This window comes from Hippoglossus hippoglossus, chromosome 4 (genome assembly GCF_009819705.1).
Source record: "Hippoglossus hippoglossus isolate fHipHip1 chromosome 4, fHipHip1.pri, whole genome shotgun sequence".
Lineage (NCBI taxonomy): Eukaryota > Metazoa > Chordata > Actinopteri > Pleuronectiformes > Pleuronectidae > Hippoglossus > Hippoglossus hippoglossus.
The window spans coordinates 11,961,175-11,973,406 of NC_047154.1; the positions used below are offsets into that span (position 1 = coordinate 11,961,175).

A 12,232-nucleotide genomic window follows, 5' to 3' on the forward strand; every position below is an offset into this window, starting at 1 on the left:
CGCCTATGTCGCCTATGCCAGGAGCCGCCCCTGGGCTGTTCATTTGGTTGCGTGCGTGTATGTGTGCATGCGTATTTGTTTCTCATGCGTACATGAACATTTTGAAACTGCAACACTAAAGCTGCAGAAGTATCTCAAGTCTCATTTCTCTATTTCTAAAGTCTCATATGTGTCGGTTTATCCAAACTAAAAAAAATTAAAAAAAACACACATATACAGTATTTCTTCTAGAGCCTGACTGATATGGATATTTGGGGTGTCCATGCCACTACTACTTAAAAATTAATGAATTTAATTTTCATGTGCATCGACGTTTAATTTTACCTGCAGATCATGGTTTTCTCCCATTTACAAAATTTCACACGATTCACATTATATGCTTAACATAATACTGATGAGTATGTTTATCTCAGGAAGAGCCATACTGATTATTAGGGGCTTGTGCAGAAACTGATATTAAGTAGTAAAAATATACAGTTACTACCAATACCGAAAAATAACTCAATAAAAAGAAAACACAATACAACCAAATATATTGATCTTGAATTAAGAAGATACATATTTTTTATATAAAATAAAAGTAGGCTATTCGTATTTGTGCATATCAACAAACAATGCTGAACAATTGAACAACCAATATACTGGTCAGGCTCTGATTCTATAACTAACCTCTAGTTGCATCTAGCCATGCTGATCCTGAGTTTATTTAAAATATAGTCTATACAGTAGCTGCCATTGTTTAAAAAGTCTAGGTAAGCTGATCACTGCATTTTATGTAGTTTATATCTCACTAATTACAGGGACAGTGTTTGTTGAAAGGTATGTTTCTGTTGATTTATTTTTGATGCTGTGGGCATCACAAACAAAATGATGTCTCCAATACAAAGAGGTAATGGCAGCAGAAATCCCTCAAAGGGGGATCTCAACAAAATATATGTAAGGATCCATGGGTATCAAACAGGGTTCAAATAAAGAAGTTCTGTTGTCAATGATGTCTGAAAGATGTAAGAAATCTAGTAAGTTATCCTTGAGTTAGTTATTCCCAAGGTTAGAATGAGGCTCAAGTTATTTTGTAATGTTGGGTATGTCCTTTAAAATCTTAATGTAGTCTGAATAAAGTGAAATCTTGTGAAATTATGAATCTTGCCGGACCCTCTCAGGATCTTACCTCCGGATTTATTCTAGTATCGTGTCCTCTTTGGTTTGATGATGAAAAAAATAGAACAACACATCAGCTGAGCTGCTGAAAGTAAAGCCGATCTGGTTAACGGACCAGAATTGGGAACCGAAAATATCCCTTGTCACAACACTATAACAGCTGCAGCTTTTTGAGTTCTCTTTCTAATAGAGAGAACGCATCACTTCCAACAACATCCTAGTCCCATCTAAAAGGAGGTAGGTCATTTATTTGCTTTACAACATATCAGAAGTGCATCCTACCTAAGTATCGACTCCGTCACTTGTTGGCTGCAAAACTGAAATTAATCCTGTGTTAATCAAGATGACGCCTGTAATACTATATTTCTTTTTGTATGTTTCAGTTGACCAGTAATGTACAAGTCCTTCAATGAGAGCCAATATGACAGTGACTATGACAGTGACGATGACTTACTCTGTGAAAAAGACAATGTGGTCAGATTTGGATCCTACATCATCCCTGTTTTCTTCTCTGTGGTGATCACACTGAGCCTCACAGGAAACATTCTTGTCCTTGTGATCCTGGCTCTGTATGAGAACCTCAAGTCCCTCACCAACATCTTCATCCTCAACCTGGCCATCTCTGACCTCGTCTTCACCACCGGCCTCCCGTTCTGGGCCATCTACCACATCTGGGGGTGGTTATTTTCAAATATTCTCTGCAAAATCGTGACTTTTGTCTTCTTCATTGGGTTCTACAGCAGCATCCTCTTCCTGACCATCATGACCATCTACAGGTACCTGGCGGTGGTCCACCCTCTCTCCAACCTGAGGATCCAAAAACTCAGCACTGGTATTTTCCTGTCCCTCCTAATGTGGATGATGAGTATTGGAGCAGCCATGCCGTCCCTGCTCTACAGCTCCGTCATCTCGATCCCCCACAAGGATACACACTCCCTGGGCTGTGAATACGAATCCATCCTGTGGAAAAGCATCGCTGTCTTCCAGCAGAATATTTTCTTCTTGGTTGCTTTTGTGGTGATTGGTTTCTGCTACATCCGGATACTCGGAAAAATCTCACAAACGAGATCCCACACGAAGAACAGAGCAGTGAAGCTGGTCTTCTGCATCGTGGCAGTATTCTTCATCGGCTGGGTGCCGTACAACGTGGTGATATTTCTGAGGACCCTGGATGAAAACTTGGTCCCACCGTTTGACGACTGTGAAGTCAGCATCCAGCTCGATTATGCGTTCCATGTGTGTCGGCTCATTGCTTTCTCCCACTGCTGCCTCAACCCTGTCTTTTATGCGTTTGTTGGTGTGAAGTTCAGGAGCCATCTGAAGTCAATGCTGCAGGAAATGTTCAGTCGGAAAAGTCCAGTCGAGGAGCCGCAGGTCAGAATGCAAAACCTCATCTCACACGGATCACTGTACTAGTTACTGACCAAGCATAATGTTTTGTAGCATTTTTTTAAAGCATTAAAAAGTGTGCATTTGGGCAAATCTACTTATTTGTTGCTGTTTGTAAAAAGCTGTAATCAAAATCTAAATCTGACTTTCATGGTTTATTAATAAATGTGTGTATCAGTGTTAAACATTTGTCTTAACATATAGTTTGTATGGGATGCAACTTTAATACGTTTTGTGTGTCACGGGATACTAAAAATATCATTCACAGTGGAAGTGAAGCCACTGTAGCAAATATCCTCACAGTGCGAATACTTTTTTATTAGAATTATAGGTTTTCATCTATTGACTTTTTGGGGAAAATTTCATATAATGTAGACTTTTATAGCTAAATCTTGTTTTTGGATTACATATATTGTGATTATGTAAGTGCTTCATTAAACACCCCTGTTGTGATACAAATATGCTGGTATGTTAAAAGTCTATTTAATCCTCACATTTCTGTTATTTCATACGTAGATTTGTGTAGAATAGAACTTAATTACGTCAAACATTGATTCATTGAACTGTTCCAGTGGAAAAACAGCATTTCTTACTTATATCAAAATATATGTTTCGTATTTCTCTTATTGATTATAAAATTTATTTATTTTGAATTGACAGTTGATTTGAAATATTTAATAGGGAACAGTTTTTTTCTTTCTAATGGCATCGCTGAGTTGGATCTGTTTTGTGTGTGGTGCCATCAGCAGTGCATATTGGATTTTATCAACAGGAACAACTACTTATTTAAGACATCTCTTAGATGTATCATCAGATGTACCCTGAAAATTGCATCACTGATTACACTCATTATAGCATACTTACTTATTGTAAGTTCCTAGGTTTTTTTCCCTTCAACTCCTGCCCAACTTGCAATGGCCTGGTACAAGAACCCCAAAGGACGCACGGGACAACTCTTTCCAACACAGCTCTATTTATTTTTCCTTATTTGTTAGTTGTTTGCTGGTTGGTTCATCAGGTTGAAAACCTTCAAAACACAAAAAGAACAAGAAGTTATACAAATATTTTTCAAATAACTTCAATCCAATAAATAAAGTAAATATGTTTTTACAGTGTACGTAAATGAATGAATGTAAACAGTATTCAAACACCTATATAAATTGAACAAATAACTAAGTACACTTAAACAAAAAGCCAAACTTATATGCATGCAGCCTGTATGCTGTGCCTGTGTGCTGTGTGCTGCTGGTTCTTATTTCACAATTCGTCAAACAAGACACCCTAACATTCATGACGATAGCAGCGCTTCCAATATTAAATCATCAAAAATAAAGGTCTTGCTACAGTACCAGTGGCTTCTTTGGCTGTACCATGAGCTGAATCCTCTCTCCTGCCTCTCTCTCTCTCTCTGCTGAGACGTTTGCTGAGAGTCCTTCCATCCGCAGGTGTTCCAACTCAAGTCATAATGAGCAGCCTGCACTGGCCTGCTGGTGGTGCATTATGGGACTTGAAGTTTTTTAGGCAAAGTTCATCATTTTGCCTCGACACTTATATAAGGCAAATCTATTCAAGCTACAATTTATGATTCTATAATTATACTAAGCCTGATGTATTTATAGGAGAGATTTTCTTAAAAGGGACTTAGTCCTTTTAGAAAAAGGTGTAACCTCTGCACCACTGAGTGAAACTATCCCGATTTGCATTTGTAAAGATCACAATTTTGTCATTTACATGTGAACATTTACATGTGGTGCATTACGGGACTTGAAGTTTTTTAGGCAAAGTTCATCATTTTGCCTCGACCCCTCCCACTTGAGCTCCTGGTTTTTTTTAAACCCAGGGAGGTCACACCAGTCCTTCAAGCCTCTGGTTGTTCTTCAATCAGTAGTAGGATGACTAGGCGTCTGACATCCCTATGCAGAATTGTTGCAGGGATTTTTGTTAAGAGCCTCTTGGTTGCTTCCTTGATCTCTCCTCTGCTTCGTGACTGGGACGGGGTAGCTGGGAAAGGTTCTCACATGTACATCCCTTACGATGCCTTTCCTATCAGCGTTGACACTGACCACTCTAGCCAACTTGTATTGACCTCTGGGCTGGCCCTTCTTCTCCAGCCATTTATGTGCAGCTCGCCACACCCAGCCGATGACCTTGACCAGTTTGGACAAGCTACTGAACTTCCTCACTTCCACAAGATTTTTGATTACCCAGCCAGCAGGTTTCCTTCTTGGAAGAAGAAGAGTTGGGTTTGATGCAGTTTTTCCTCTTGAATTTCACTTTTTTGGCTCTCCTGCGGGGCCTGCAAGTTTTCCTTTTTCTGGCCTATTTTAGCTTGAGCTCTTGTCAATACAGCTGCGAATGCCTTCCTCTGAAGTTTGTTTACACTCTCCCTGGCATGAGCTGCAACCTCTCCAGCAGACTTTATAGGCCACTCCTCCATTGGCCACTTCAGGAAGTCCGGTCCATTCTGCCATGTGGAATTCTCCTTTAGATCTTCAGGAGTGCCGCCTCTTGTAATGATGTCAGCAATGTTCAGATCTCCCGGTATCCACCACCAGTCTTGCACCAGTCCAGCCTTCTGGATCTCGCCCACTCTTTTTTTGCGAAGAAGGTCTGGTAACCATAGCTTTCTCTTTGAATGGCCCCCAGAACTGTTTGACTGTCAACTAGATGAAACCATCTCTCGATCTCCATTCTTCCATGCTTTTCAAAATACTTCCTTATCCTGGCCGCGAAGACAGCTCCACAGATCTCAGCTTTGACTGCTTCTCCCTTTTGATCCAGCGGTGTAAGCTTGGCTTTTGATTCAACAAATTGGACTTCAGTTCCTTGACTTGTCTCCCACCTCACATACATCACAGCTCCATAGGTTTTGTCACTTCCGTCTGAGAATGTGATCCCCCATGGTTTACCTTCCCAGTCAGCTGGTGTGAGGCTTCTTTGGAATCTATTCTGTCCAAGCTGCACATACTCTTCAAAAAGCTGAATGGCTTCTTCTCTGAGGCCTTCTGAGAGAGGTTTATCCCAGGTTTCGTGGGTCAGTTTACCACCTCCACCTTCCTGGAACGCTTTCCTAACAAGGATCGCCCCTTTCTGTTTGGCAGGTGTAACTAAGCCAACTGAGTCGTACAGTCCAGCTACTTGGCTTAGGAGTTCCCTCCTAGTCAGTGGGTTAGGTGTCTCAGGTCTCACCTCCTGTTTGAGAAGATCCTTGCCACCTCTCATCTTCTTTTTCCTTTTGGAAAAGTTAATTGATGTCATCATGTAGAGTTTGTCTTCTTCCACTTGGTACCCAATGCCCAGGGCTTTGTGGTCTTCATCTCTCATTTGATTTGGAAGAATAAAGGTTTTACTTTGTTTCACTTCCTTTTCCAGTACTTCTGCTTCAGTGCCTTGCCTCCCACTTTGCCCTGACCGAACCCAAGGTTTGAGAAAGAATCCTCCAGCTCTCAAAATCTCCTCAACTCCTGCTGTGATTTTTTCCAGCTTCTGCAGGTCATTGTGGGAGGTTAAGAGGTCATCCACATAACTGTCCTCTTCAAGGACTCGCTGTTCATCCTCGAAGTGAGCAAACATGGGCAGGCTTGCTGTTAACCGCATAGCTACCTGTGCAATGCAGCCGGCTGGCTTGTCCCCGATGTTGACTCTTGTGATGGCATATTCAATTATCTCTTCATCTGGACTGTCCCTCCAAAGAAATCTGTGCAGATGCATCTCACGCTCCTCTAACCATACTGAGTTGTACATTTTCCTGATGTCCCCTAAAGCTGCATGCACACCCCCTCTGAACCTCAGCAGAACAGCTCTGATAGGGTTGAGAACATCTGGTCCCTTTAGAAGAAGATCATTCATGCTTACACCTTTGAATTTCTGGCTGCTATTCCATACAATTCTCACTGGAGTTGTCACTGAATGAGGGTTAGGCGCCACCAGATGGCTTACGTACCACACTGGTCCTTTCCACTTGTTCATGATGTCTTCAGTGAGTTTTATGGCTGCCCCTCGTTCAACCATCTCATGGACTTGGGTTGCATATGCAACTTGCCACTCTGGCTCCCTCTTCAGTTGCCTCTCGGTCCTCAAGAACGTGGCCTGCACTGCAGCTTTGTTGTTGGGGAGAGAGGTGGGATCTACAGTCCATGGATATTTTGCATCCCAGTGTGGAGATGTTGTGTGAGCATCCTCTCTGATGTAGGTGAGGCCTCCTTTTATGATCTCAAGCTCCCTCTCCTCTGCCAAGGTCATTTCTTTTCCTCCTGGTTGGCAGTTTCCGCATCGACATCCTCCACATCTTGGTTTACATGCAGCTCCGATGCTTTCCCACCGCCACCACTCCAGGAAGTCACGGTTACCAGCAGCTGTAAACTTGGCCTGAGCCTGTTGTAACTGGGCTGCCTCAGTTGTTGAACTCCTGAGGATTTCCTCATACTTGGCAGCAGCTGTCCTCATGGAGCGAGCAAAGTGTGTTTTGGACTTGTGTGCGGTCAGTTCTACTTCCTCAAACAAGTTGGGGTGTGCTCCGCCCACTGTCTTCCCCAATGGACTTTCCCACAAGACAAGATCTCCTACAACTCTCACCCTCTGCGGAGCGAGCCTTCCCTCTCGGTGGCTAATGAGGAGTTCAACTTCTTCTGGCCTTCTCAATTCCTCAAGCTTGACCTCTGGGAAGAATTTCTGCAACTTATCAGGTTCAATTACGTTGTGCACTTTGGCAATTTCATCCAAGCCGTAGCAGACAAGTTCATGTGCCCTCTCTGTTTCTTGAGGAGTTTTGACTCTGACTTTGAGGACATATCTTTCAGTGTTCACCTTCATGGTCATTCCACCAACCCCGTGCACAACTAAGGTTATCTTCTCACTTCGTAACTTCAGCCTGTCAGCAGCCTTATGGGTAATGTAGTTTGTGTCAGATGCAAGGTCAACCAGAGTCCCAATCTTCTGCCCTGCATTTGCGGTGACCTCCATCAGCATCATGATGACAGGAAGTTCAGACAGCCCCCTTTTCTCCAAAAGCTCTGACTGGTCTTTAGCGTTGTTTGTAACTGCGGTTTTGTTGGTGAAAGCTTTTTTGCACCATTCTGCTAGTTCTGGGGAGAGTTCAGACAAGAACTCCTCTTGTCCCTCTGTTAGCTTGCTTTTACCTCTGCTGCCTTTTCCACTCTTTTCTTCCTCACCCCTTTTCAGTTCTCCTTTTGGGCAGAGAAAGTAATGGTGGTCTGGGGTGTCTCCTCCCTTTTTACAGTCTTTATTCCTGCATAGGAAGGTGTCTCTGCAATATCCGTCGTCATCGTGGCATCCAAGACATTTTCTGCACGCTCCCAGCTTTTTTAAGGCAGATTTCTTTTCCGGTAGCGTCAGCCCTTTGAACTTCCTACAGAAGAAAATGTTGTTATTGTGTCCACTATCACCACACACAACACACATCTTCCAGCTCTCCTTTCTTTGTGGTTCTTGTTGAAGCATATCTCCTCTCATATTTCTTTTCTGGACGGTCTGATTTCTCCGTCTTCTCCACAATCCTTAGCTGTTCCAGCCTCTCAAGGATTTCCTCCTGGTTTTTTAGGAATTTTAAGAGCATGTCAAAGTGGTTGTCTGAAGTGACATCATTTGCAGGGTTGACCATAAACTTTATCCAGTCTCTTTTAATAAAGTCAGGTAACTTGCTCTCAATCGATTTAATTACCAGTGGGTTCTTTATGGCTCCAGAGTTTCCCAGCTCTGTGAGATCTGCTAGGGCCTTCTCCACAGACTGTATGAGGTCAATGACTCTCCTTGGCTGGTTCCCCCTCACATGTGGTATCTTCTCCAGCTCCTCAAGGATTTCTATGGCGATAGTTGACTTGTTGCCATACCTGTTCTCCATGACTCTGAATATATCTTCAGCAGTGTTGTATGTTGAAAGTCCTTTGAAATCTTGTCCTCCACACTGTCCAGGAGCTGAATTTTCTTGACTTCAGCTGATCCAGTTGGCTCTCCTTGCCGTTGTAGGCTCTCCCAGTCTTTCCTCCATTCTGTGATATTCTCTTTTGCAGCCATTGAAGATGGGCAGAGTGGTTGGCTTGATCTTCACGATTGGTGTTGCTGGTGTGGGCAGTGCCCTTCCCCTCCAACCTCCTGAAACTTCTGTGGCTAGCATTTGTTCTGCAATCCTTCGTGCAGTGACGAATTCAGCTCTTTTATGTTCAAGCCTGTTGCTAGCTGTTCTCAGATCCTTGCCTCTGTTATCTAGCTCATCCTTTAATAACGCAGGGATCCATCACTCCCAAGCTGACATCACTGTGGTGAGCTCCTTTATCCGCTTCTCCAAGAGGGTCAGGTGCACTTCATAGCACTCCAAATTAGTACTTTCAATAACTACAGTATTTGCTTGATCACAGGCATTTTCAGCTTCTATTATTGCAGTTTTGAGTTCATTTTTGCCGTATCTTGACCACAGGTTCGTCCGGACAATATCTTTTACTTCTTCAAACTTTGTTTCAGCTTCATTTTCTGTCCTCTCAATGTCGCCCTCTTGCTGCTTTTCAAGCACTGCTTCTTCCTCCTCCTCCTCCTCTGGCTTTTTAATCTCAGCCAGCAGTCCAATCCTGTAGTCATCATTGGCATCAAGCAGTTGTCTCAAACAGTCTCAGAGTTTAGTGAACTCCCCCTTTAGCTCTGCTTCAAGCATGCTGCTTACCCCTCTGGTAATGAAGTTGGCCTGTGGGGTGAAGTTGCTTTTTGCAGTGGTCCTCTCTCTTTTGAGCTGCTTGACCGTCTTCCCCAGAGCATCCTCTGCCATTTTGATCTCCTCTGCGTCAACAGCTTGTCTCTGGATGTCTGAAGCCGTTTATCCTCAGGTCCAGGCTGCTTCGCATGGTTTTCAAGTGTCAAGTTCCTAGGTTTTTTTTCCTTCAACTCCTGCCCAACTTGCAATGGCCTGGTACAAGAACCCCAAAGGACACACGGGACAACTCTTTCCAATACAGCTCTATTTATTTTTCCTTATTTGTTAGTTGTTTGCTGGTTGGTTCATCAGGTTGAAAACCTTCAAAAACACAAAAAGAACAAGAAGTTATACAAATATTTTTCAAACAACTTCAATCTAATAAATAAAGTAAATATGTTTTTACAGTGTACGTAAATGAATGAATGTAAACAGTATTCAAACACCTATATAAATTGAACAAATAACTAAGTACACTTAAACAAAAAGCCAAACTTATATGCATGCAGCCTGTATGCTGTGCCTGTATGCTGTGCCTGTGTGCTGTGTGCTGCTGGTTCTTATTTCACAATTTGTCAAACAAGACACCCTAACATTCATGACGATAGCAGCGCTTCCAATATTAAATCATCAAAATAAAGGTCTTGCTACAGTACCAGTGGCTTCTTTGGCTGTACCATGAGCTGAATCCTCTCTCCTGCCTCTCTCTCTCTCTGCTGAGACGTTTGCTGAGAGTCCTTCCATCCGCAGGTGTTCCAACTCAAGTCATAATGAGCAGCCTGCACTGGCCTGCTGGTGGTGCATTATGGGACTTGAAGTTTTTTAGGCAAAGTTCATCATTTTGCCTCGACACTTATATAAGGCAAATCTATTCAAGCTACAATTTATGATTCTATAATTATACTAAGCCTGATGTATTTATAGGAGAGATTTTCTTAAAAGGGACTTAGTCCTTTTAGAAAAAGGTGTAACCTCTGCACCACTGAGTGAAACTATCCCGATTTGCATTTGTAAAGATCACAATTTGGTCATTTACATGTGAACGCCCCCCCCCCCCATAGACCTAGGAGCAGGGGGCTCAACTGCCAAGCTTCTCAGGCTTGTAAGACTGCCCAAAACTGGAACCCCACATCAATTCCCGGCAGTTCCTGGCAGCTTTCTGTGCTGCCTGCAGACTCCTGTGAACAGTCGTTAACCTGAAATTCCACCGAAATTTGCAGCGACACTAATTGACTTCTTCTGAATTCTTCTTTTTTTAATGCAGTGCTGGGTGTGCCAATCGACTGTCAACTCTCCCTTCCTGCCAACATTACTGCAACAACACGTTCCTGTAAATCAGTGATTCTCAAACTGTGTGGCCCCGCCCCCACTCACTCGCTCAGAGAGACTGTCGTGTTCTTTTGTCCCGAGATATGAAAAGAGCCGGTCTCGGTTTGGTTCAACAAGTATTTATTTAGAAGCAATGAAAAGGTACAGCATAGCTATGGGCACTCAATGCACAGCCTCGGCCATCTAGTAGCACGGGGTAGTCAAGAGTCGCGCCGAACGGACGGCGGGTGCAATACTCATAATAGTAGGTACAACTTCATTGGTCAATAACGAGGGGGAGTCGCCGTGGTTTAGACTTGGCTCTCCCTAGCTGGTGCGCAGGCGTGGTCCCAGCCTCTTGGCACTGGAATCTGCGAATGATGAGGAGCCGCTCCCAGTTTTGCCCCTCCTTTGACGGTTGCTGGGCAAATCTTCACATTCTGACAGTGTTTGGTTTTGTGTTTTAAAAACAAGCCTTGACTCTGTGTTTATACAGTGTTGTTGTTCATTGGAGTGAGGAACATTGTGTTCCTGCTTTAACGGTTGTATGTTCTGTGTGTGTAAGCATGCGCATTTTCCAGACAAAACAACGCCTTTCCTATCTGCCCTTCAGAACCTGGGGCAGCTGCTTGAATTCTTTCTAAGGCGTAGGTCACAGTTTCTTTATGAGCACAGTGCATTCATGTATGTGTAGTGGTCAAAAGTTTAGTGCGACAGTTGAATGCCAATCGGGTTCACCACATATATCCAGAATAAACGGGACGGGAGGCTGATGATTCCAGAAATAGACAATTTATTCAAGTTGGACAAAGGATTTAAAAAGACTGATCAAACAGCACAGGATAATGTGCAATGTAGGGAGTACTGGCCTATACTTGATATAAATAACAGATTAACAAGAGAGAAGTTAAAGGCTCCAGACCCAATTTAACAAAGCTAAAATATCACGAATAAAATAAACACAGCACACTTTAAGAATCCCAATACTGGTGTAATTGCACCAGTGGATTATCACTGCAAGCGATATTATACACTGAAATAACAGAAGAGGGCCTCTAGTTTACGGAGCCAATAACTCAACAATATTCAAGCCATTAAACCAGGATTGCACAGTACCCGTCAACCATATTGCACATTACCCATAGAACAAAGAACAAAATAAAATGAACAAAGAAACCAGAAATCAAACCAATTAATCAGAAAGAAACTAAATCTAAACAAGGCCAAATAATCTAAATGAAATCTAAATGTGGGAAAAAACAGTGACCGTAAATATTCTGCCTGAAGGCAGCCCTTCAATTCATTAAAATAAAGCAGAGACCCACGCCGTCCTTATTGTCTTGATGACAAGTAAAGTATCGTTCCCATTAGTTTGTGTGTACACGCTGACTGGAGATTATTACAGCGTGCCTGTATGGCGACGCTGATGCCGTCTCTCACACACACGGGCGCGCACACGCACACACACACACACACACACACACACACAGCTGTACGCTGGGCTCGCAACAAACAATTGGCGTCCACACCTGCTGCGCCCACGCTACACTTCCTCACAGGACCGGCAGTGCAGAGAGAGAGAGAGAGAGAGCGACTACGGGGTCCCTAAATAAACTTCGCCGACTCCCCTCATCCTATAGGCATCGCCGTCCTGTCAGGTTAATTAGAGCTGTGATT

At 43.1% G+C, this 12,232-nt stretch overlaps 1 protein-coding gene across 1 annotated transcript; it reads left to right on the plus strand.

Annotated features, from left to right (window-relative positions):
- The first annotated feature begins 1,551 nt into the window (after positions 1-1,551).
- On the plus strand, positions 1,552-3,146 carry xcr1a.1 (chemokine (C motif) receptor 1a, duplicate 1). Its single transcript, XM_034582671.1, has one exon. The coding sequence runs from the start codon at positions 1,552-1,554 to the stop codon at positions 2,572-2,574; it is 1,023 nt and encodes a 340-aa protein (XP_034438562.1). The 3' UTR covers positions 2,575-3,146.
- Positions 3,147-12,232: the final 9,086 nt, after the last annotated feature.